Here is a 26,730-nt window from a genome sequence, read left to right as displayed (position 1 = left end):
GAGCTGAATTAGAAGTAGACAGTGTGGGGTAAGGAGTATCCCTTATATCTTTTTAGACTCCTTTTCTATACCTGCCTTTTTTTAAAGTGGAGTTTTATTTGCAAAACTTTCTGTAAGTATAAACTATTGAGTTTACTGTGGAAAAAAGAAAGCTTTGTCACTTGAGTGACTAAGCATTACCCATTACTAGATAGAACTGAACTTTACCCATGAGTCAGATAGAATTTAGGGAGATTCCAGTGTAGATATTTCTTCATTATTACAAGATCTTGTTTTAGGACTAGGCTTACCTCCCACAATCCCTTTTTTCCATTTGGAGATTTTTAATAAATACTTAATAAATCATTCCAGTATACATACTAACAACATAAAGCAAACACTCCACTTATCACCCACCCCATTTTCAAATCCATATTTTAAACTCATGCCTCTCTTCAAATTCTGCCCCTCCACACACACACACTCCCACATTCACACCCCTCATGATTTTGTGGGGTTTTTTGAAGGTCAGTATTGTTCATGAGAAAGTATTCTCTTGACTAGTAGATACAAAAAATGCTTTTAGAATGACTTTGTTTGCAGTCATTGCTATTTTAAAGTCCTGAAGAACATTACTTAAAATGTCTCGTTATTCTTGCCTAAGAAGCTGCATCAGCAGAATCCCATTCACAGCAGTATTTCATAGACTGAATTTGATTATAGGCAAGGGTGTTTACTTTTCTCAGGCCCTTTCACATTCCAAAACATTTGCAATGACCTAAGCAAATACCCCAGTAGTCAGGGTTTTTAAGTAGGGAAAGAGAGAGCAAAAGAAACATTTTCTGGACTCTTTATCTGTGGTCACTTACAAAATGATATAGATCTAAAAGGTGGTGTTGGATATTGTGGTTTGGGGGGGAGGGTGATAGATAGGAATCAGATTTCTATGGGTTTTGTGGAAACTATCATCCTGTCAGCATAGATACCCTTAGAAATGATCCATACTTACGTGGCTCTCTTCAACAATGAGATGGTTCAGACCAGTTCCAATGATCCTGTGATCAAAAGAGCCATCTACACCCAGAGAGAGGATTGTGGGAACTGAGTGTGGTTCACAATATAGCATTCTCACTCTTTTGTTATTATTTGCTTGCATTTTATTTTCTTCATTTTCTTTTCTGGTTTGATTTGTTTTTTCTTGTGCAGCAAGATAATTGTATAAATATGTATGCATATATTAGATTTAACAAATTTCTATCATGTTTAACATATATTGGACTACTTGCCATCTAGGGGAGGGGTGTAGGAGAATTGGGGGGGACTGGAACACAAGGTTTTGCAAGGGTAATGTTGGAGAATTATCTGTGCATATGTTTTGAAAGATAAAAAGCTTCAATAAAAAAGAATAAAAATAAAATAAAATAAATGAGCTATACTTGGGAGGGAACATTTGCCAAAACAGCAGATGAAGTTTTCTAATTCTTCAGAAAGCAAAGTGGGGTTTAGAGATAAGCAGAAAAGTTGTCATTCATCTCCATTGCTTCAGTGGATATTCTTCCTAGATGCCAAGTATTGTGCTAAGTATTGAGGATGTTGAGACAAAAATTAAATCACCCCGTCCTCAAGGAGTTTACGTCCTATTGAGAGAAATAATTAGTACATATATAAGTTAATACCAAATAAATTAAAAATCATTACAAAGTTTTCTTCACATTTTTTATCTTTGAGGTATTAGAATAAAAATTTTAGTTATTTGACACTATTTGAGGAGAAGAATTATCTGAATTTGTGAAAAATACTGATTATGAAATATTTTTAAGTGCCTGGAGCAACATGTGCTATTACCAAAGATTTTCATATATAAGAAACCAACTTACATCCCACTACTGAGACATTAAGCAGGCAAGAATCTCTCAAAGAGAAGTATCTAATTGCCCATGATATAAATGAAAAATTTTAAATGATCTATTTTTAAATATTATTTATAAATAAATATTTCTTGAGCATCTGAGTATAAATAATAAACATACTTAAATATATTATGTTGTCCCTGTTTTATGGAGATTCAGCATGAATAGTAAATAGAGAGAGAGAACTAGCCTAGATGCCAAGACTTGACATGGAGTCCCTTCTCTGAGATATTGTCTTTGTGATTCTAGGCAAAGGCTCTTAACCTTTCATGATTCCAGGCCAATTGTAGTAAACTCAATCAAAAATTGGGGCAAAAAAAAATACACAAGGATCCCTCTGAGTACATATTAACTTAGAAAATCAGATAAAGATATTATCTATGTTTTATTATATTTTTATTCATTTTGTTAAATATTTCCTAGTTATATTATAATCAGCTTTAGCTATACTCTGGAGTATTGTGGGATAACTCCTTTGTTCTAAGCAAGTTGCTAAGATTTTAAGTTTCAAGGAAGGGCTGATTTTTTTCTTGTTTTCTTCTATTTTTATTTTTTAATCTTATTTTTTAAATTGTTATTTATGTTATTATAAACTAAAGAAATAAAACAAGCATTACCATAACATAGTAGAAAAAGAAAAGATTGTTGTGCATGAAACTGCAGATCTATTTAACTTACTATTCCTTTTAAATACATAAGTCATATAACTTTTTTTTCTCCCCTTCCCCTCTCCCCTCTTAGGCATGTTTACCATTAGACACAAATATGTATAATGTGTGAAATCATTGTATAAATATTTCTATTTATCAGTTCCTCTTCTGGAGGCAGATGGCATCTTCCTTCATGTGATTTTTGTAGTTAATATGGGTATTTATAATAGTCAAAATGACTTAGTTACTCAAAGTTGTTCTTAAAACAATCTTCTTGTTACTGAATCCAATATTCTCTTGGTTCTGTTCATTTCAGTCTTCATATTTTTGTGCAAGTTTAACTGTGTTTTTAGTAAGGGGAAGTTTGCTTGCCTAGAAGGTTGCTTACACAATAAAATCACAGGTCTAATCCCTATCTCCTAGAATCTAATTTAAACATATATCCTATAATCTTTAAATATTTAAATAAATCATCTATAATTTTCAAGTCAAATCATTTATAAGCATTTATTAAGTCCCTACTAGGTGCCAAGCACTGTACTAAGTACTGGTGCTACAATACAGACATGACAGTTCCTGTCCTAAACGAGCTTCCATTCCAGTGGGGGAAGATACCACATCATGGGAAGCTAAGAGGTATGTGGCCAGGCACTAAGGGCATTGGGAGGAAATTATAAATAATGGAAAAGGATTCTGGGATGGTCAAAAGTGAAGACATAGCTGGGCTTGGGGGGTCCTTCTTAGAATGGAAGTTCTTGGAGGGGAAAAAAATATTAAGAGTCCACAGGCATGAAGCATAATTCTAATGTGTTGAAATCTAGGGTAGAATGACCTTCCAGGGTGAAGAGATTTCTGAGGAGTTATAGGAAAAGTTTGGGACAGTTGCATGGAGAGGAATAATTAAATCTATCTCCAATAATTTTATTTAAACAATTTATTTAAAACAATTGTCACTTTGATATATGAAAAATAAGGTAGATTTTTACCCCAAGTAAAGTGATTATAAATGCCATATTAATTTAGTTTGAATTAATAACAACTATTCTGGCATATAATAAATACTTCCAAGGATTATTTTAGATGTGTGAGAGCTCTTATTAAATACTTGATCACTGACTGATACTCATATTTTGGCTAGTGGTTCTTTCCACTTTCTACCATTTGATTCTCCTCCAAAAGCTCACATGATAGTTAAAAACCAGTTTGTTCTTTTACAAAACTACAAAAATGAATTGCATTTGGGGGAGCAGGGGTGGAGATCTATTTCCATTTTGCCTTAGATCCCTGAAGGCTATGTCTCCTAAATATGAAAATAGTCTGGCAGCAAGCAAATAGCTTACTTAAGCCTTAAAATTATATTCATCATTAAGAAATTGTTAATAAGTGATTCAATTACCCCATTCTTTGTCAAATAAACCATAGTAAGTAGTTCTTCCCTGATTAAAAAATAATATTTAAGAACCTAAGTTAGATGGATGGATGGATGGATGAATGAAGGGTTGACAGAGAGACGGATGGATAGATATAGATAGATGATAGATAGATAGATAGATAGATAGATAGATAGATAGATAGATAGATAGATAGCTACTTATATAAATGTTTGTATATGATAGTAATTCCAAAAGGAGAAGTTACCCTTGAAGGGCTTCTTGGAGATTGTAAGAAGTGTTGATTATTTGATCTGGTACCCGTTTATAGGAAAAAAAAAAAAAAAAAAACTTTGATTAGAGGAAAAGAGAGTTCTATGGTCCTTCTAAGAACAATCAAGTCTTTTTAATCCATTTATAACTCAATAATTTTTCATTATATTGATATGTACTGAAAATAATAGTTTTCCAGTTGACTTTTGGAAAAGGCTTTATATTAGGAATCTCTGAAGCACAACAAGCTTTGAATATAGAGTCACTTAGGAAAGAAAACACCAGTCCTGGTTGTCTGTGATCCAAGTTTCAGAAGAAAAAAAAAAGAAAAAAGAAAAAAAAATTGTTTGGTCAATGACTTCTCTTTGTTGGTAAAAAGGAAAAGTAGAGAAAATATGCCATTTTTTCCCAAGCCCCATTCCCCCCAACTGAAAGTAGAATTTTTTTTTAGGAAAAATCATTTCAACAGGTAAGTTCTGTAGAATGAACAACCTAATTATTCATAGAAAATGAAATGGAGAAGACTTTCTGAGGAGGAAGATTTCTATACTATTTGGGACAGCAGATGACTCATGTAAAGAACAGATGTTAGAGTAGATACTCATTTGGTTTGTTGTTAACCACAGAAATTCACATATTTTGCTATGAATCCAGAATCTCTCAGACTACTGAAAGACAGGTTGCCTTGAAGATTGCTTTGCTGCCTTAGGCTCACTGAAAAGATCTCATATGACTTTTTTAAAGACTGAAGTATATAACCTCAGCTACTTTATTGAGGAGGTCTAATGGGGTGAGAAATTTACAGAAAAGATTGATCAGATAGTTATGTTATAGATGCAAACTTATAACTGCCTCTTTTTGACTCTTGAAAATCTTCTTAGGAATCATTTCTCAAACTTCTTCTGATACTTACCATTGTTCATAGGACAGAAAAATTCACTGCACTGTTGTATGCTAGGAACTCAAGCTAGGAAATGCATAATGTGCTGATACTAAAATTGAATTAAAAATCTCACTATGACTAATGGAACAGTCCCTGACCTCAAGGAGCTTACATTCATTGGGCAGAGAAATATAACTTCTTTGTAATTTTTTAAAAAATTATTCAGTCGGATACTTTTGTATATGTATGCATATCAATATTTAAAATTTTTTTTGATCTCCAAATTCTTTATTGTGCACCTTATCTCAAAATGTTATTAGCCAAGTTTTCAGTTGAAGTTTACTGTGTGTAAGAAAGTCCTAGAAAAAAAAAAGCCATAGTCTATTTTCTGAAGATTTACTGGTCTGAGGCTTTTAATATATTCTGGGTCAATTTCTTTTCCCATTCGCTATAGGAATATTAAATCATTTTATGCATGTTCTCTTCCTATCCTTTACATTCCTGAGTCTTACCACCAGTTAAGTGGTAATTGGAATAATGAATTGAGGGGTTTCATTTTTTTCCTCCCTTTTACCCTTGCCTTACTGTATTCTATCTCATATCCCCTGTGCCTACTGTTAGACTAAACAGAAGTGTTTGAATATGTCTTCTCATTCTTCTCTTGTCCTTAAAATATTGGAAAAAAATTCCCCTTCTAGGATATTCCTACCTTTCCTAATAAGCTCTGTGACTCAAATAGAATTATTCAGTAGCTCTTCTGAAGAAGCACCTCACACACTTGATTAAAAGCCCAAATATGCTTCAGTAGATTTTTTTTTTTCCCTGCTTGAACAGCATCTGCCAATTTCCCTGGTTTTCTGCTAATTACTTTCAGTATTAGCCAGAATTCATTCAACAAGATGTGCTTGAATAAGACTGGGTACTGGCGAAGACAACATTGGGCATAAACTTAGAGGATGCTGCTAAGAGCCTTTGCCTGAGTGATGTCTAATACTCAATCTGTGTTCTTTTTATTTAGGAAAAGAGTATGTTTTATATTTAGAGCAAAGAAATAAAAGTCAAAACCACTGAATTCTCCTCTTGCCTCAATGATTGATTCCATATTTATGAAATACAAAAACTACAGATTTGACACCATGTTACTTGCTTTAAAAAAAAAAAAAAGAAACCTCAGTTTGCCCTTCTCTAAAGTGGGCCTGATTCTTGAAACCTTAATTCTTTTAAGGTCAAAAGAAAAATGGCTTATGTCTCAGTCTCCATTACTCAATCTTTAAAGCCATCCCCAAACTGGATTATTCCTTTCAGCACTCTTGACCTTATTGTGTTCTTAAGGCTTAGGCATTCTGAGGAAATAGAGGAGTAGGCATATAAACAGTGGATCTATCCATATGGAAGTAAAAGATCTTATGACTTTTGAAATTTAGTCTGATAAAAGATGTTGTACGTAGAGGAAAATGAAAATATTAATATCCCTCATGGACCAGTCACTAAGAGAATTTATCTTGGTTAGCAATATCTCCAAAATTGGAAACCTAGAAGTTATACTCTTTCAAGAGCCTGCCATTTTGGGTTAAGTGTTTTGGCACAGCTATGGATTTTGAGCAAAACACGTTTGAAGAGACCTTTACTAAGCCTTTAAAACATATATTGGATTTGGATTGGATTGCTAAGCCTTTAAAACATATATCAGATATTGTATGATTGTCTTATAAAGATATGTCTCAAAGTCTCAGCGGGAGTGATGAGGTGGAGACAGGAAGAATATATTATTTCATAAATATCAAGTAACTAAATACAAAATCAGATTTAGGAGAATGAATGAGAATTTTAGTAGATTATAATAAGATGAGGATGCTTACTGAGGGCCATTGGTTTGATAAAATTTAAGTCCTCTGACTCTTTATGTCCCAGGTTCCAAATCCAATTTTCTTTATAAAGAAAAAGAGAAGAAACAATATAAAAATGTTTAGAGGTAATCTTATTTTTATTTAAGCACATTTGCTCAAGTTTTTATAGATGGGATCTGACATGCTGGTAATTGGTTACAAATATATGCTATACCAAGTTTCAGTAATATACCAAAAAATACAAAGTACAGAAATAAAAATTATATGTGTTTTTTGTTCCAGGTTCTCTGGGAGATGCTAACAAGGGAGGTCCCCTTTAAAGGTTTGGAAGGATTACAAGTAGCTTGGCTTGTAGTGGAAAAAAACGAGGTAAGACTACGTTTCTACATTCAGGTACATAGATCAGAAAACAGTATTGGGGTTTTGCAAAAGACTTTTTCATCTTCTTCAAATTGAAAGTAAGTTCACGCTTATGGAAAGATTAGCAGTAGGAGCTAACACAAAGGGTCAAAGTGATGTTATTCCTCATGAATGGACCCTTTACATCTAATTGTTGCAGCTTCACGTCGTGATGCTGTAGATCAAAAATTGTACTAGTACTGTACTAGTTTCTCAGTCTCAATTGTAAAACCTAGGGGTTTGTTCTTAGTGATGAAAGAAGCCATTGCGTCCAAGGTAGGGGAACAGTTTAACTCCATCTCCTGCGTTTAGGACATCTTTTTACTGGCCGGGAGTTGATCTATCTGTAAGAGACCTTCAGCTACTTCAACTTAACTCTCCCAGCAGGAGTCACTATAGTACAAGAAACTGTCGCTTAGATGAGAATTTCAAAATAAAAGAAGAAAAAATAGTTTCAAAAAAGGGGAAAAATTACAGTTTTGCCACCTACGTTCTCCACGACATTGAAGATGAGCTTCTCACTGGAATTGGCGAGGCAGTGGCATACTGTTCCCTTCTTCACGCAGAGCCTTTCCATTTCAAAAGGACTTCAGTGGCGTAAACACCGTTTGTGCTGTGTCCCCAGCCTCGCTTTTCTTCTTTCCACAAATTGAGGCTTTCAGTTAGTTGGACCTATGAGCCTACATCAGAGAACATGGCACATTCATATCAAAGGGAGCAACTACATTCTGAAAAGGTTTAAAATTGTGACTGAATCATACAGCCATGGAAATTCTCAGCATAAGGAGGAAGCATTCCATATCAAGGTATTATGGGAACGTAGATAACCTTATGGAAGCATGCCATTGTCTTTGCAGAGCAATATAGCTTTATTTCATATAGCTTCATCATTTTCAGATCTTCTCTGACCAGTTCCAGTGGCTAAGGCAACTATGGAATAAATTAACAAATGCTCCAAAAAAAAGAAAAAAGAGGGAGATTTGGGATTACTACACTTGATGTTTAAAAACGTGCTTTAAGTACATTAGATTGATTCTTATCTCCATGTCCTCACAGGAAGAAGTTAGAGTGAACCAAAAAAGGACTGTGGACTAGTAGTAATCAAGTTTCTAGCTCTTCAGAAACTTAATACAAGATAACCTTGCAAATTTGTCCTTCAGGGAGCCATTGTGGATGGCTAAAGTTTTCTGGTTAACTAATTAAATGAGAGGAAATATATTTGCTGATTATAAGGGTGAAAAAAACCTTGAAATAAATTTGTAGTTGAGAATATGTCTTTATTTTTGTTTAATAAGAATTTTTTCAGCTTTAATTAACAGTGATGTTACTTCCTAGTGTTTTATTAGATAAGAGAACTGACATATTAAGCATATGAGACCAAGTGAGAAGTTTGACAATTGGAAATTTGCTAGTGAGATGACTAAATGTTTGGTACTGACCTTCCGAATGAAAGTGAAGAAAATAACTGATGTTCAAAATGAAATGCAATCTCTTCTTTTTAACTTTTCTTTCAATAAATCTGAGAAAAGTTATTTCCAAGGATAAATGTATTCTCCAAATATGTATAGTACAAGAGAATGCTTGAAATCAGAAAAGAATATTCCACATGAATGATGGTAAGGTACAGCTGTGGATCCAAAGCTTAGTCAAGACAATGGAGTAGTTGTGAAGGATGTGAAAAGGAATATGAAAGCTGGCTTTAGAGAATTGGCTTTAGAATTTGGGGAATCACCATTTTTAAAACCCTTCTTCCCTCTCAAACTTCGTAATAGAACTATGCATTGGTTATGCAAATATTTTAATAAGTAGAAAATTCCTTTACTTATTCAAAGTCCATTTCTAGCTCATACATACATGAACCATTGTTTGCAAATGTGGTGATGTATTCCTGAAAAATGTGACCTCTTAGATTATGAGACAAAGTATTTGATAGTCTATATTAATTAAATAAATGTCAGTCAAAAAAAAAACTATTGTTAGATTCTTTTAACAAGATGGAAGAAATTTATTCTGCTTAAAGATGTTTGTTTTCCTCTATTTTCATTTGGCAAACTTACCAAAACTATAGAACCCAAATTTTCAATAATTTCCATTATCATCTGTCAAAAAAAAAAAGGATAAAGATCTTATTAGATTACTAGAGGCCATCATCCTAATACATAAAGTTTTTCTATTGGCATGATGTGATGATTTTATTTCCTGTTGAAATTGAGACACAACCAATCCTTCTTAATCTGGGATATACAAACTTTTAAAAATTATTTTGATAATTGCATTTTGATATAATTTATTTCCTTCTTAATCTTATTTTATATGCTCAAAAATATTTAATAACCTTCTGAGAAAAGAATAATCATAGGTTCCACCAGACTGTCAAAGGATTTATGACACATAAAAGGGGTAAAACCCTTTTCTGAATTAAAATAAATAAAAATTATGGAATTCCCTGAAATCCTAAAAAGATTCCACATGAAAAGCCTATTGGACTGGTGGATATCAGAAATGAGGTCCAGAGCATTGCTGAATAAACATTGAATTCTTTAAAGGGCCTAACAGACAGGAAGTTGATTGGACATTACTAAGAAGTTCAAATTTGTAACAAATTTGGAAATTCACTCTAGTCATTTTAATGAGATTGAACCAACGACTCATTCAGATTGTTATGACAGCACAATTCCTGCTTTATAAACATTTAACTTCTTGCTTACTTTGAAGTATGTTTAACCCAAACAGCAGAATTACCGTCCATATTTAAGAGAGTTCTCATAAAACTTAGTCTACAGCTTTGGGATATATTTCAGAAAAAAAATTTTAAGCAAATTTTTAAATGGTATATATTTTTAGAAACTCATTCTGGAAAAGGCACAATATAATTGTGGGAGAAATCCATTTCTAAACAAATGTTCAAAAATATTTTTAACTTCCCATCTGGATATGGTTTAGTTTGTTATTAACTTTAAAGTTTCCTTTAAAATTTTTAATTTAGTATTTTATTTTTCTGTTATACATAAAAACAATTTTCAACATTTGTTTTTTAAACTTTGAATTCCAAATTTTCTTTCTTCCTTATCTCCCACCAATTCCCTCATTAAGAAGGGAAGTAATTAAATATAGGTTACATATGCATAATCATGCAAAACATTTCTATATAAATCATGTTGTGAAGGAAAAGAGAGCAAAAAAAAAAAATCAAGAAAAAAAGTATGCTTCAGTCTGTATTAAGATACCACCATTTCTTTCTCTGGTGATGAATAGCATTTTTCATCCTAAGTCCTTCAGAGTTTTCTTGGATCACTGTATTACTGAGAATAGCTAAGTCATTCATAACTGATCATATTACAATATTACTCTTTATTTTTAATACAAGTCACTTTGCATCAACTTCTATAAGTCTTTTCAGGCTTTTCTGAAAGCATCCTATTCATCATTTCTTTTAGCACAATAACACCATCATAATCACATGCCATAATTGTTCAACCATTTCTTAATTACTGGACATCCCTTAAAATTTCAATTTTTGGCACCAAAAATGAGCTGCTATAAATATTTTTGTACAGATAGGTCATTTTCCTTTTTAAAAAACTATATTTTTAAATATTTTTAAAATAGTATTTGATCTAGTAGTGGTATTGCTAGGTCAAAGGTTATATATAATTTTATACCCCTTTGGATATAGTTCCAAATTGCTGTACAGAATGGTTCAATCAGTTCACAATTCCACCAACAATGCATTAATGTCTAATTTCCCCCACATTCCTTCCAACATTTATCATTTTCCTTTTCTGTCCTATGACCCAATCTAATGGATATGAGATAGTATCTCAGAATTGTTTTTAATTTGCATTTTTCCAATAGTAGGGAGTTAGAATATTGCTTTCATGTGACTATAGATAGCTTTGGTTTACTTTATTTGAAAACAGTGAGATATTTCATATTGTCTTATATTTTTTCATTCTTTTCTGTTCATATCTTTTGGTCATTTATCAATTGAGGAATGAATTATTTTTATAAATTTGACTCGGTTCTCTACATGCTTGAGAAATAAGACATTTATCAAAGAAACTTGCTTCATATTCAACTCACACCTGTGCCCTCTTTCCTTATATACTCAATTGCCCTAATAACAAGAACATTTTTAAGATGTACAATTATCATCTTCCCATGAAGAAATATAAACAGTTTAACCTTATTAAGTCCCTTATTAGTTCCCTTTCTCCTTTTTATGCTTCTCTTGAGTCTTATATTTGAAAATCAGATGTTTATTGAGTTCTGGTCTTTTCACCAAGAATGCTTGAAAGTCTTCTATTTCATTGAATGTTCATTTTCCCCCCTGAAAGATTGTACTCAGTTTTGCTTAGTAGGTGATTTTTGGTTGTAGTCCTAGTTCTTTTATCCTCCAGAATATTACATATTCCAAGCCCTTTAATTCTTTAATGTAGAAACTGTTAAATTTTGTGTTATCCTAAGTATAGCTCCACAATACTTGAATTGTTTCTTTCTGGATGCTTGCAATATCTTCTCTTTAACCTGAGAACTCTATACTTTGGTAATAATATTCCTGAGAGTTTTCACTTTAGGACCTTCAGAAGGTAATCTGTGGAGTCTTTCAGTTTCTATTTTACCCCCTGGATCTAGAATATTTTCCTTAATAATTTCTTGAACAATGGTGTCTAGCTTCTTCTTTTTTTTTTTTTGATCATGGCTTTCTAGTAGCCCAATAATTGTAAATTTATTTTTCCTGATCTATTTTCTAAGTCAATTGTTTTTTCCAGTGAGATATTTCATATTGTCTTCTATTTTTTCATTCTTTTTTTTTCTTGATTTCTCATAAAGTCACTAGCTTAATTCAAAAATTTAAGGAATCATTTTCTTCAGTGAGCTCTTGTATCTCCTTTTCCATTTGGTCAATTCTATTTTAAGGAGTTTTTTCCTTCAATGAATTTTTATGCCTCTTTTCCTACTTGACCTAATTCTCCTTTTAAAGAAAGTCTTCTTCTCATTGCCTATTTGTTCTTCCTTTGCCATTTAGCCTAGTCTGTGGTTTTTTTTTCCCCTTCAGTATGTTTTTGCTTTTCCTTTATCAAGCTGTTGACTCATTTTCTCTAGATTTTCTTGAATCACTCTCATTTCTCTTTCCAATTTTTCCTCTACCTCTCTTACTTGATTTTCAGAATTTTTTTTTGAGCCCTTCCCTAGTCTGAGACCAATTCATATTTCCTTGGAGTTTGGATAGAAGAGCTTTAGCTTTGACTTTGTTATCTTCTTCTAAGTGTACATTTTGATCTTGCTTATCATCATCATAGTTTTCTATGGCAGAATTTGTTGTCTGTTATCTGCTTACTTTCCTAGCCTATTTCTTGACTCTTAACTCTGTTAAAGTAAGTCTCTGCTTCCAGGGTGAAGAATGAACTATCCCAAATTATAGGGTTTTTGTGCAAGTTGTTTTATGTGATACTCATAGGGACCTGTCCTTTTTCAGTTTTTCCAAGTTGGTATGATCTAAGAAGCGGTATGTACTACTTTTCTGGTCTGTTAACTGGTCTGGGAGTGACCACAAGCATTCTTTTCTGTCCTAGAACTGTGAGGAGGGTCCATGTTTCATTGTGGCAACTATCTCTGGTATGCTAATGATTCTTCTCACTCTGGGGATTGCCAACCAGGACTGCAAAATCCAAGTATGGGCAAAGCAATAGAGACCCCTCTCCCACAATGATAGCAGACAGAACTTTTACTCTCCTTCTGATCAATTATTTGATCTCTTTACCATCTGTGGACTGAGAGCTCCAGAAGCAGCTGCTACCACTGCTGATTCAGCCACTCTTAAACCCTGTTCCTTATTTGCTAGAGATGGGGGGTATACTGGCCTAGTCTGTGCTGGCCTATGCTCCATTCTTACCCAGACACATAAGACCTTTACTGCTGACTTTCTAAGTTGCCTTTGATTGGAAAACAATTTCACTCCATCCTTTTGTGTTTTCTACCACTCCAGGAATTGTTTTGTGGCATTTTAAAAGGTGTGGAGAGGTTTTAGGGAGAGCTCAAGCAAGTAGCTGTTTTTTCTCCACTATCTTGGCTCCACCCCTATTAAAGTTTTTATTAATCTTGTAATCATGGTACTAAAAGGCTGTTATTTCTAAATGCTTTTTTTTTATTGTGGAAATCTATAGAAAGTATAATCATAATATAAATTCTTAAATTTAAACAATTTCAAACTACTAAACCAAATAAAATATGAAATATCAGATTCTAGATTTATCCAGTCTTTCCAAATATAAAGGCAAATAAGTCACATTTTATATGTTACTTCCCACATAACCAGCTGAAAAGTTATTATAGTTAAGAAATAATGGAACTGATTTGTTCTAATATCCAACTTTTCAAGTATTGGAAAAATAAAAGGCACATGTAGTTGCCATGCCAAGATAATTTTTAAAATAATGTTTTAAACTTAACATTTCTACTTGAGAGAATTAAAAGATACATTTGGTTTCATACTTAAAATTAGACAATATATATATATATATATAATTTATTTTATAGGGTTTTCCCCCTCTGTAAATAAGTAAAATCTGTAAAAAGGAATAGTTTTTAAAAATGCCTTGTGTTTTAATAATCTATTTGTTTAGAGTTTTCTGTATGTTACATTATGTTTTTTTTATTGTACAATTTAATGCATCTTATCCCACCATGCTTGCAAAGTGTCAAAATTAGAATACATATAAGTATTGGTCATGCCCTCTGACAAAGCAGGAATTTCTTTCATTTTATTGTTGCAGCTTTTAAAAGATATGTACATATAGATCATCAATCTGTTGCTGATTTTTAAAGAAAGCAACTCTCATCCCCCCATATTTGTAGTCCCTCCCAAGTCTGACTGAAATCATTGTTTAAAATCTAAGTTTGGAAAATGCCTTTTTTTAAAACACACAATAGAGCCCCTTCAGAATTCTGAGAGAGAACTGATCTTCTTGACATAGGCTAACTGTATTATATCAGACTTTCATTGTACACAATTGCTATGTTTGGGGAGACATGATTTGACCCAGGGTATGTCACAAACCATAGTGAATAGTGAATCAGGTTGTAATAGGTTTCTCCTGTCTTTGTTTTCTCAGCCAATTCTTTAGTGTGTCTACACATACTGCTGGGTGGTGGGAGGGAAGGAGACGATGGGGGGAAAGGGAGAGAGAAAGTAGAGTTCTTTAAATTTATCTCTGTGATCTCCCAGGTTAAAGATTGTCCCTATTCCTCTCCTCTCCGCTCCCTGCCCCCCCCAAAAAAATCATATTCTTATTGCCAAAAGCCAAACTGGTTTCCTTGCTATCTGGCTTATTTCCTTATGATTTGAAACTCATCCACAACCTGAAGAAATGCAGTGATAGAGCTGTGGATTTTATTTTCATTGTTGATGTAAGTTCCAACTTGCCCACACTCTGGATTCTTTCAGACCTGTCATAATTCCTTTTAGACTTGCTCTATGTTGACTTCTATTTGCTAGATTTTACCTGTTGCCCTCCTGTGACTTAACTGGGGAAGAGAGATTTTTATATATATATATATATATATATATATATATATATATATATATATATATATATATATATATATATTACAGCCATTATGAATCTTTTTCTAGTTTATATTAATAGTCGCTTTACATTGCAAATCTTACTGAAGCTACTGTTCACTTTTTTTAATAGTATTAGTTAAATCAGTCATTTTTTTTTTTGTTCTTAATTGACAAGTAAATCCTGTTTCTGATGCAGAGATTAACCATTCCCAGCAGTTGCCCCAGAAGCTTTGCTGAATTGCTGCATCAGTGTTGGGAAGCTGATTCAAAGGTATGTTGAAATGTTAATGATTTAAATGCTTTTCAGTTTAGATTTTACAGTTGATAATACAAATAGTATCCCTAGCTCTTCATTCTGCTGGCATAGCTAAAATGTTGCACCTGTTGGAATCTAAGCTCCATAGTGGTCAAATTATTTGTTCATTCAAATGCATTGCATTTTGACCTTTAGGAACCATGGTTCTCTCTTTCTTAAAACTCTTATGTCAGAACTCTTGACTACTAGTTAACTGAAACTTATAGTATGTCTGACGTTATCCTGTTGAGGAAACTGAGAATCATAAATAAGAACTGGGACTGCAAACTCTTAGATGAGAAATCAAAGTTGTTGCTTTTTTCCTTTGTAACTTCATTATCAATGACTTAAGGATATGTACATGAATTTAAATAGTTAAGTGCCAAAGTCAGTAGCCTACTAAAACATTTTAAATAAAGGGTTGGCATTAACATAGAGTTGGAATGTTAAAACAGTAACCTTTAGGGATTGCGCTCCTGTACTGATGAAGATACTGGTCATTAGTTTTAGTGTATGCTCTAACAGCCAAGGATCATAAAAATATCAGACCTTTAAAAGGAGCATATTCCATACAATATTGCCTAGACAAATGTTTAACAATAATATCTTCAATACATTGTAGCCAAATCCTTCCAATCTCCCAACCCCCGCCCCCACAAGTCTATTCAAATGCCATTACATTTGTAACATTTAGATATTGTTCCTATGAAACTCACTGCACCCTGTAATGTTGTTTCATTCAACAGTATGTCTTCTCAGAATCATTGTGGGAATAGACCTGATTATGATTTTTATTCCATGTTCAGACTCAGTGGTTTGAAAATATGCTAGAATTTAATTTGAAGAATTCTGATCAATCAAACAACCAGAATTTCTTAAGCACCTATTATGTACCAGGCATTGTTCCAAGTACTGAAGATCCAAAAGCAAAAATTAGATGTTCTTAAGTCTTCTCTGTTCTCAAAGACTATGGTCACTCAATTAATAAACTATTGTTAGGTACTATGAATCAGTCATTGTGTTTAGGCCTGAAGATATAAAGAAAAGTAAAAAAGCTCACAGTCTAATGGAGGAAATGACATATAAACAAACAAGCTATATACAGAATAAATTGGAAGTAATCATTAGAAGGAAGGACTAGAATTAAGGAGATGGGAGGGAATAGTTTCTATAGATAGCAAGATTTTATTTGAGACTTGAAGAAAGCCTGGCATAGAGGACGGTCAGAAAAAATGCCCAGAATTGAGAGCAAAAATGTCCATTTTGGCAACAACAACAAAAAAAAGTGAGCAGCACAGTTCTATTCTTAGCTAGTTATCTACTTTAACAGTAAATGGTACTTTCTAAGATTAGTCTAGGTAATGTGTTTTATATCAAAATAAATCATCACTCTCCCTCCATGTATTTGTCCACTCTGACATTTTCATAGTAATTTAAAATTTTTTCTACAATAATATTTTTGTGGTTTTTTTAGATTTTGTGATGCCAAAAATGTTAAATTTTAAAGATTTGATCCCATTTTGTATATGAATTTGTTTTGTACATCTTTGTAACTAATAACTTTTTAAAAATTAGTCTATAAAGTGAAATCTTTTGATTTCTTAAAGAAAGTTCATTCAGTATTGTGTTGGACTGAATAGAGGTCATACTTTTTTTCCTGTGAAATCTGACTTCAATAAAACTAAGTGGACCTGTAATTTATATTATTTTCATCTATGTACATATCTATTTCATATATATAGTTATAGTTATATATGTTTTATAGATAACTTTTTATCTTATTAAAGAGATCTTATTTGAGGGTCATGCTCTATATTTAGTCAGTCTATATTTGGGACAATTATGATATAGATGTATGCACTAGGATTTGAATTTTAAGGATGTGTTTGTATGTATAATACCTATTTATAATCATGCAGTTATAACTGAGAATATCTGAATTATAGTGATCTGAGTGATAAGGACCAAAGGATCATTTTTCATTTTCTACCCATTCCATGAAATTGTTTTAGAGGTTTTTTGTTTCTTTCCTACTTCTCTGTCACTTTATTCTGATTTAAAAAAAAAAAAAAAGAGGAGGCAGAATTGCACTTATCATAAATACCTTTGTAACAATAACCCTGTCTGAACCCAACCCACTACTTTCCTACATAAATTTGTTCTAGCCAGTCTACTCACTGTTTTAAACTTGTCTTGAATTTTCTTGCATCTCATTGTTTTTCTCCAACCCCCCCCTCTTGCTCTCTCACTCTGTTTCTAACTCCCTGTCTCTGTCCCCTCTATTACTTTACCTCCCTCTTTCCTTGCCACAGTCTTTCTCTCTTTTTCTCTCTATCTCTCCATACTATGTTTTAAGTTGTAATTCTATTTGTCTTTAAATGTATGCCTACTTTACTGCTAAACAATTGCTAGCAGTGAATGTTATCTTATATTTTGTATTCCCCAGGGATACAGTTGGTACTCAGTAAATATTGATTATGTAATCACACACATATCAGATTTCCTAAAAGCAGACTTTTATATTTACTGCTTTATTCTGAAGCTGGAATTGAGTAACCAATGGACAGTAATCTACATGTAATTCCATTTTCCCATGTTTGCTAATGTAGAAGTGTTAAACACTTCTCCAGCAGCCCATCTGTAGCCCATAATACTACCGAATATAGCCCAAACCTTTGTAACATAACTTCAATCTCATTTTAATGTGTTGATGTATTAATAAAAAGAAAAGAAATATATGAATATTTGTGGGTTTCTATGCCAATATGTGGCCCTCACCAGGGACAAGAATCATTATATACAGTTTAGTGGTGCCCATTTCTGTTTATTTGACACCATTGTGCTAATAAGTAATTTAAATAGGAAACTCATTGCTTATTTGCGCCTATTAGAGTAAAATATAGAACCCATGTTTCAATAAATTTTTTACTGCTAAGCAATTACTAGTGCCTTTCTCCTCAAAATTATCTTATATACACTTTGTACATAACTACATTTATAGCTATGGAATGGAATCCTAATGGAATGTTATATTTACCAGGCACAAAGTATGTGCTTAATAAATGCTTATTGATTGATAAGAAGACATAAAAGATAGTTGGTTTTAAGTAGGTGTCAAGTTATTGTAGGATTATGTCAATTAAAATAATAACATTTTGAGCCATCCAATTCAAAGCCAGCTAGAAACGTGAATTTGAAAATAGATAAGGATCCATAAGCAAAGCCATTTTAAAAAATGCAAATACTTAAACCTTTCCAGAAGAGCTTTTGAAGGAACTTAGATTCAAAATTGACCATAATATCTCACGTGCATTATTTATTGTAGTGATCATTGATCCTAAGGTATAATCTTTTGAGCAAATTCTAACTTTCCCATGGTAAATTTAGGAGTTTGAGGGTAAAAAAACAAAACAAAACAAAACAAAAAAAAAAAAAAAAAAAAAACAAAGCAAAATGACACCATTCATCATATTAAAAATAAATTGCTTTTTAATCTCAGATTTCATGGGCTCCTGCTGATTGCTTTTCTACCTAAAATCAAAATTCACTGTTTGTGATATTTTAAATTATTTTTTACAAGTGATTATATAGCCTCACAAATACTACATTACACTTGATAAACGGAAAATTAAGACAATGCTAAAGCTTAGTTAAGCGATTCTTTTATTGTTTTCCATGTGCTCTCAGTCTCTGGCCTGCACACTTTTCATTGAGCTGCACCCATTGACTACTGCCAACTCTTGTCAAAATAACTCACTTGAAAGAGCAGGACGATGTCTGGACTCTGAATGTTTGTCTTAGTTTAGTTTCTTATTTCAGTGGGAAGCTAAGAAATTGCCCATCTTCATAACATAGGAAGCACTCAGTTCCCAAGAGAAAGAGAGGCACCTCAACACTGTTCCTACTTGTTTTTGTGCTCCCAAATTAAAATGCATGTTTTAATTGCTGCAACTGTAATTTGTTCAGAAATGGTATAATTATGAGGCGTGATGGAGAGAGAATGTGCATCATCCTTTTATTATCTCTCTCCATTTTTGTTTTAACCTTTTGTCTCAACCTTGGCTAGAGTCTGTCAAATGGAGTAGTGTAGTCATTGCTCTCTAAAGAAACAAATTTAACTGCTGCATTTTCCATTTTCACTGAACAGTACCATTCTTATTGTCTCCCAACCATAAAAGAAGCTATAATGTGGAGCAAAGTTGTGAACTTAGTAAGATTTTGAAGGTAGTGTTTTGTTTTGTGTTTGGGTGGCTTAGGAATTCCTTCGCCTACTCTGCCTCTAAGCCTCTATCTCCATCCCCACACACACCCCATACTAACTAAAACATTCCTCATTAAAGTCCTCTAGTGTGTCATCAAGGAGCAAGGATGACCCAGGGTTCTTCATAACTGCCTCTTAAAAAGAGCATATACATTAACTCTCCTGGAAGGCCCTTTCTGAGTACTGCTATGGCTTAGTGTCATTCCCTTCCAATTACCTTATATTTATTTTGTTTATATTTTTATATTTTCAGGTGAGACTGTTAACTCCTTGAAGACAGGCACTATGCCATTTTTTTCTAGATATTTTCTAAATGCCTAACAGCATTTGGCACATAATGAGCATGAACAAATAATTATTGAGAAAATAAAACTTGTTAATTAAAAAAACACAAATAATTAAAAGACTAGCCAAACTAAGAAGGACTTGTTTCTTGTTTCACTGAGCAACAGCTTAGCTCAATAGTGAAAAATTCTTCACTAGAATATTGGCTATTAGCTGGAGATTTTTATTTTCCAACTACACCAACTTAAACAGATTCTTGACTAGGTTACAGGATTGCAGCCTGTTTCAGCATTTTCCTTCCTATATTCTATTCTATGGTCCACCTAAGTTTCTTTGATTATTTTCCAAATCTGACATTGCCTAATCATCTTCCAATACCTGAAATAAATCATCACACACACACACACCCCTCCCCAAATCTACTTATCAAAATCATTTTCTTCCTTCTAAGAAAAAGTTCAGGTACCACTTCTCCTTTGAAGTCTTTCATGAACATCCCAAGGGTTAGTGTTCTATTACAGAAACTGTTTGATAAGTACTTTCTTGTTATATGGCTTCCTTCCACCCAGTAAGATATAAACTTCTTGAGACCATGAATGTTTTATATCTGTTTGTTTCCCCAGCGCCTAGCACAATCTCTTGTCCAAAGTAAGCATTAGTTCACTTGGTTTATCTGCCTTTCTACAAGAAACCTTTCCTTATGTCCCTTAATGCTGGCATCTTCCCTCTGAGATTATTTCCAGATTATTCTGAATGCGTTTTATTTGTATGTAGTTGTTTGTGGGCTTTCCCCCTCTTTAGACTACAAATTCCTTGAAAATATAGAGTTTTTGCCTTTCTTTGTAGCTCCAGAGCTTAGCACAGTGCCTGGCACAAAATAAGAGCTTAATTAATACTTATTGACTTAATTGGTCTTAAATTTTGCCTTGAGTGAATGAGCTATCAACTAATACTGCGTTTTTCTTGCTATTAAAGGCTGCATCTTTATGATCTTTGTTCTTAATAATAGTTATTTAAATTTTTTTTATCAATTTCTTATAAATATTCCCCATGTACTTGTTAGTTTAGGAAGTTATTTTCTTAGAACCAGTTGAGGTCTTTTCCAGAAGAAAATATCAGACTGGTTGTTTCAGAATTATCTCCCAGACATGCCTCTGAATTGACTATCTGATTTTTTTTAGTATACATTATTTTAAAACAAAGCAAAAAGGAATGAACTCAAATCCATCAAAGAACCTGGATTCAAATCCCAGCTCTGAGACTTATTGCTGCTATACATTGGGCAAGTTACTTAACCTTTCTCAGTTTCATTTTCATCTTTCCTAAAATTAGATGGTTGCATTGAAAGGTCTTAAAGAATCTAAATTCCAAGTCTATGATTTTTTATCTCTATGTGGGAAGGATATAATTTTTCTCCTTAAATGGAACTTATTGTTATATTTATGTCTCCATTAACTCTAAGCCAAAAGTACCCTTCCTTTGATCCCTGCGGAATAAGTACTTATCTTGTCTTTTTCAGAAACGTCCATCATTCAAGCAAATCATTTCAATTCTAGAGTCCATGTCAAATGACACTAACCTTCCTGACCAGTGTAACTCATTTCTGCATAATAAGGCAGAATGGAGGTAAGTATCTGTTTTAGCAATCAGTCTCTAAACTACACCAGCCTGGATTAAAATTCTTTTTTAAAATATAAGGATAAAGCTTGGGCTGATGATTTAATTGATATAGAGGACTCTTGGATGAAAATAAATTCCTCTGCCTCTGCAAATTAAGTCTTCCTTTGCAATGTTTAGTCTTGGTGAGTTTCTGGGGCACTGAGAAGTTTGTGATTTGTTGAGGGTCACACAGCCAATATGTGTCAGAGGCCAGAGTGGAACCTCGTTTTTCTGGCTCCAAGACCAGCTTTTTATCCAGTCCACATGCTGCTTCTCAGAAGATAGGAACTATTTAAAGAGCATGGGCAGTGTCAGGGCTGAGTACGGGCCAAGAAACAGGCTGAAGCTCCCCATTTCCAATCTTAAGTACATTCTAGAAACGTGAATAGTTCTGTGAAACCTTTGATGGCCTGGCTAATATGCTCCCCGTTTTATAGGTAGACAGAAAATAATATGAGTTTCCCAAAGAGCGTTCTGTGGAACTTGTTGCTTTGTAGTGTTTGGAAAAGAATACTGAAATCAGATCTTCTGCAATAGAAGATTGTTACCAGACATTTCTCTGTGTACACTCTATATTAGGAAGCTTTGGCTTTCATCCAGTTAGAACACAGCTATAAAATTATTTCCAAGTCTTGAAACTAGCAAACCAATGTACATGTAGATAATAAAAAGAGAAGGAACCAGAATATTCCTTTTTTGAAATGAGATTTAAACATTTACAAAGTTACCAAACTCTATGAATTTGATAAAAACAGACTCAATAATGACAGAATTACATCGTGTGAGTGGAAAAACTGAGCACAGGATAAAGAATTTGAGCCAGGTCACATGATGCTTGAGTATAAATAGCATGTTTTAGAGCTGACATTATTCTCCAACTGACTCAGCAGAGATTCTAAGTAACTTCACCCCAGCTCCCTACTACTAATAACTAAGGAGACACTTTGCGCCATCTGCTGATAACATATTAAAATTACAAGCATTTAGAAACTGAGTTTCCTATCTTGGAATTTTGTGTTTTTGTGGCTTTTTACAATGAACTCATTCATTTTCATTATTTTTAGTAAGTGCCTCACTAGCATGAGAGAATTCAGGACAAATGAATTAATTTAGATATCCAAATGGGTCTTCTCCTAGGCTGAAGGAAACAACAGGAATGAAAAATAAAAACTGTTCATTCTTTACTAAATCAATTGAAAACAAGAATATAAAACATTGCCAAATTCTGGGATTTCTCCTTGAAGCTTAACAAATTTAGAGTTTGTAGTTAGGACTTTGGTACTATATAATAATGATGGGAAATCTGTGAAAATGATTAATTGATTTAGCATGATGAACATAAGTTATTATTGACGACCCTTCCACTATCTAAATGTTATCATGTGTCAGCCACTTACTAAATCATAGCACAGCCTAAAATTCTCATTATATAACTGAGACCCTGGATTGTAGGTAACAGAATAGAAAATAGGTTTTCTGCTTTTATTCTTTCCATAATGTTCTACTTCCACTAATTCTGTAGTGAAGTACTAGTCTAATACTTTGTCAAGACATGAAGATGATCTGGGATGCATCAGAGCTATATAAGCTCTTACACTAAGTGTTATTAACTTTTTTTGGGGGGTAGTAGGTGTCCTGGACCCCTTAGGCTGTCTGGTAAAGTCTATGTATCTCCTCTCAAAATAATGTTTTTAAATGCACAAAAAATATAGAGAGAGGATTAAAAGGGAAATCAATCATATTGAAATACTATTATCAAAATATTTTTAAAATAAGTTCATAAATTTTTGGTTAAGAACAATTGCTCTAGAAGATTCTAGCAAGATGGAAGAGGAGGCCTTCACAACCATCCATGTGGCTATTGTATTTGGACCAGTTTAGTTAGTTTCAAAAAGGCTCATCAACTATAAGATTGGCTACTAGAAGATGATTCTGTTTATTTTCTCTCTAAGGAACTCATAAAAAGTGTTTATTACATCACAAAATCCATTTTCTATTGATAGATGAAGTATACTCACATGTAAAATCACAGATCCTTTATAAAGTATTGAAGGAAGCCTATATTACATAGAGGCAATAGTATTATGTGATAGAATACTCAGCTTGGAGTTGGGAATTTCAAGGTTCAAATATCACTTCTCACATTTGTTATGTGATTCTGGACTAGTCATTTTTTTACCTATTTATTGGCCTAACGCAATTTCCTAGGGCTTATGTACTAAAATTTTTGAGATTTAGTGGTTGGTGCCAAAAGTTTTCAATCTAGGAATAATGTTTGAAATTCCTTCTTTTATCTGAGTTATCTGAAAATTGCATTGTTTTGTCCCTACTTAGGATAAACTTACAAATCTTATCTTCCTAAGTGAGTACAATTTATTGTACAAATTTTCTTAATTATTAAAATAATTCTCTAGTCAACTTACTTAAATCTTGTCACCTGTCTGCTAGAGGATGAAGTACAAACAATTCTCTTTTTTTTTCCTTTTTTTTTTTTCCACAGGGGAGGGGGAGCAGGGAAAAGTTCCATTGACACTGGAAAATATGCTACTGTGATTTTTTTTTCAGTGGACATGGTTGCATGTTATTGCCTTTTAGCCTTCAAAACATTTTTCAATTTTCAATTAAAAAGTACTATATAAGGTAGATAGGGAGTCTTTTCATAATCTTATAAATGACTAGGACTAAGATGAAAAATAGGAGGCCAAAGTTTCAAAAAAGACTTTTTAATAGAGGGGTCTACACAACTTCTTTTAGCCTTTAATGACACTGGGGAAGAGACAAGAGTTGTCCCATTAAAAGTAAGATAATAATACCTGACAGTGATATAACAGTGTGTAAAGAAGTTCATATCCATTATCTCATTTGCATCTGACTATAACTACATGAGGTAGGTGGAGTCGAAATTATCTCCATTTTACAGATGAGAAAATTGAGATTTAGAATAGAGCTACAATCAGAGCTCAGGTGTGCTGACTCCTAACCCTGTATTTTTAGTGCTATGCTATACTTAAGTAGAAAAACAGAAGTTGAGGTTTTTGTTTTCTTTTGTTTTGAATTTTTAAAGAAAGAAAAATTCAAAAGAGAGAGAGATAAAAAAAGGGAAACTAATATAATGAAAAGTGATGTGCTACTAACAGTTGCCAAATATACCACTCAGTGGCACCATTTCTATAGTTTGCCAATCCTTTTTGTTATAAAAACTTATGTGATATTGAATTGCTTGTTATCTAGAGGAGGAGAGTTGGGGGAAGGGAAAGAGAAAAATTTGAAACGAAGGACTTTCCAAGGGCAAATGTTGAAAACTATCTTTGTATGTATTTTGAAAATAAAAAGCTGTTATTTTTAAAAAAGAAAAAAAAACCTAATGTGACGAATACATAGCGGTTTAATGGTATTTTATTAAGCTGTACATTTAGTTTAATAGAAAATTAGTTGAAGTTATATAGAAAGCTGGAAATATGATTGTACTCCCTAAATTCATTCTGATGAATCAGACTAAAAATTTAACTAGAGTTTAGTTTAGCACCAAATTTAACTGGAGTTCAGGTCATAATATAATCTAGCACTCAAACCTGACATTTGTATAAGGTTTACCTAATGAGTGGTAAAATAGATTACTCTATGCTCTGTGTCTACCTGAGGGACAGAGCTTGAGAGGGGAAACATCCTGGTTTCTAGTTTCTAGATGTGAGAGAAGATACATTCAATTCCAGATTTTCTTCAACTCTACCCTGCAAGTAATTGTAGAACACTGAGTAATTGTTTCCTCCATCAATGAAGGCTTAAACCTCTGGTTACATTAACATCTTAATCTTCTAAAAAGACTAAGATAAAATATCCATTATTTACCATATTTCAATTTTTTTTTCCCATGTGTATACATACCCAAATTTTAGCCAAGAACAAATTCCAGCAAATGCTTTAGAAATCATGGAATTCTGACAGTTGTATATTCTTAACAAAGTTTCATAGTATACATGAAGTAAAACTTTATTTTCAAGAATAAACTAAATACATGATTTGAACATGCCTACCAATTCTTCTTGAAATAAGATTCTTTCCACTGCTCTTCTGGGTTGTAGAAAGAAAATTAAATGTTTAAAAGTTTTCATAGATATGTTAAGCCATAATTGTTGTCCTTCATTTCATTCTCGAAGAGGTCTATGACATCAGGGAGATGAGGCCATGACATGCAAGTGAATTGGATTTAAGTGAGGGAGGGTCTGTGCATGGTAACCTACTTCACTTAGGCATAGGCTATGAAAAATTCAAAATGTCATTGAGGAAAACAATTACAAAATAATCCCAAATGTCAATTAGAACTGTTAATTAAATAATGAAACATAAATTGTATGTGATCTTACTTCAAAGATAGAAACTAACATTTAGAGATCTTTTCTAGCATGGAGGATATTCCCTATTGACTGTATTTATCACATAGTTATAGATGTCCATTAATTCAATTCAGCATTCATGCAGCCCTCTAGATACTTCTCAAAATAAATGAAGTTGGAGGTATTGAATGATAGCTCTGCACAACTATGAAATGAACTCCTGAAATTGATGCAGTTATAGTTTTTGTTTATTGGTTTATTTGTTTTTCCTTCCCCACCTCCAGCAATTTATTAGGTACAAAGAACAAGGGGAACACTCACATGGTGCTGAATTTATTAAATCTGTTTTCACTTTAAAAACTGGGGATAGATGACCCCAAAATCTATTTCTATTTCTGATGCAAAAGCTGAACTCACAGACAAGACCAATCAAGTAATGGTAATCTAATAAGGACAATAACTTTTTCTTTCTTTTATTAGACATTTTTTTCTGTTGTCATTCTTTGGAGTTACTTATTTTCCTGGTCTTATTTATGGCTACCAAGTTTAGGGTAGATCTGTAAATGATTTCTAATTCCATCTGAGATGATTGTTATTTGGGGAAACTAAACAATATGAACATTTTATTGTAATACTGGCAATGCAGACATCACCAAAGCTACTTTCGTATTGTTCATCCCTAATTCTGTGTTTCCTCTTTCTAGTTCTGCTTTCAATTTAGTGAAATATTCTCAAAACACATTAGATTGCAACTTGCTCCATAAGTTAAGGGGACATTTTTCATTGGAGATGTCATATAATGGATTTCCAAACAATGTGATGTCTTCTATTGGAATACTACTTTGTCTAACCTTCCCCCTCCAGGCCTTTTGGAACTAGTGCCTCTTCTGAGAGAGTAAGTATGACAGAGAAGTCATCTTTCTCCTGAAGTTTTCCCTTAATTTTAGGATCACTGCCCCACATGAAAATACCGACCTCATCAGTAGCAGGATTCTTTTCTTTTTTTGTCTACTTT

General features: G+C 33.0%; 1 protein-coding gene across 4 annotated transcripts in view; it reads left to right on the top strand.

The window, feature by feature from the left end:
* The window catches only part of MAP3K20 (mitogen-activated protein kinase kinase kinase 20), a 214,700-nt gene that overhangs the window by 115,015 nt on the left and 72,955 nt on the right, over positions 1-26,730 (top strand). For all 4 annotated transcript variants that reach the window (XM_051991086.1, XM_051991084.1, XM_051991085.1 and 1 more), the window contains exons 8-10: positions 7,195-7,281; positions 15,078-15,152; positions 21,242-21,348. In XM_051991086.1, coding sequence (XP_051847046.1) covers positions 7,195-7,281; positions 15,078-15,152; positions 21,242-21,348 — 269 coding nt within the window. The remainder of the gene's footprint in view (positions 1-7,194; positions 7,282-15,077; positions 15,153-21,241; positions 21,349-26,730) is intronic.

This window comes from Antechinus flavipes, chromosome 3 (assembly GCF_016432865.1).
Source record: "Antechinus flavipes isolate AdamAnt ecotype Samford, QLD, Australia chromosome 3, AdamAnt_v2, whole genome shotgun sequence".
Classification (NCBI taxonomy): Eukaryota; Metazoa; Chordata; class Mammalia; order Dasyuromorphia; family Dasyuridae; genus Antechinus; species Antechinus flavipes.
This window is presented reverse-complemented; position numbering and strand designations above follow the sequence as displayed.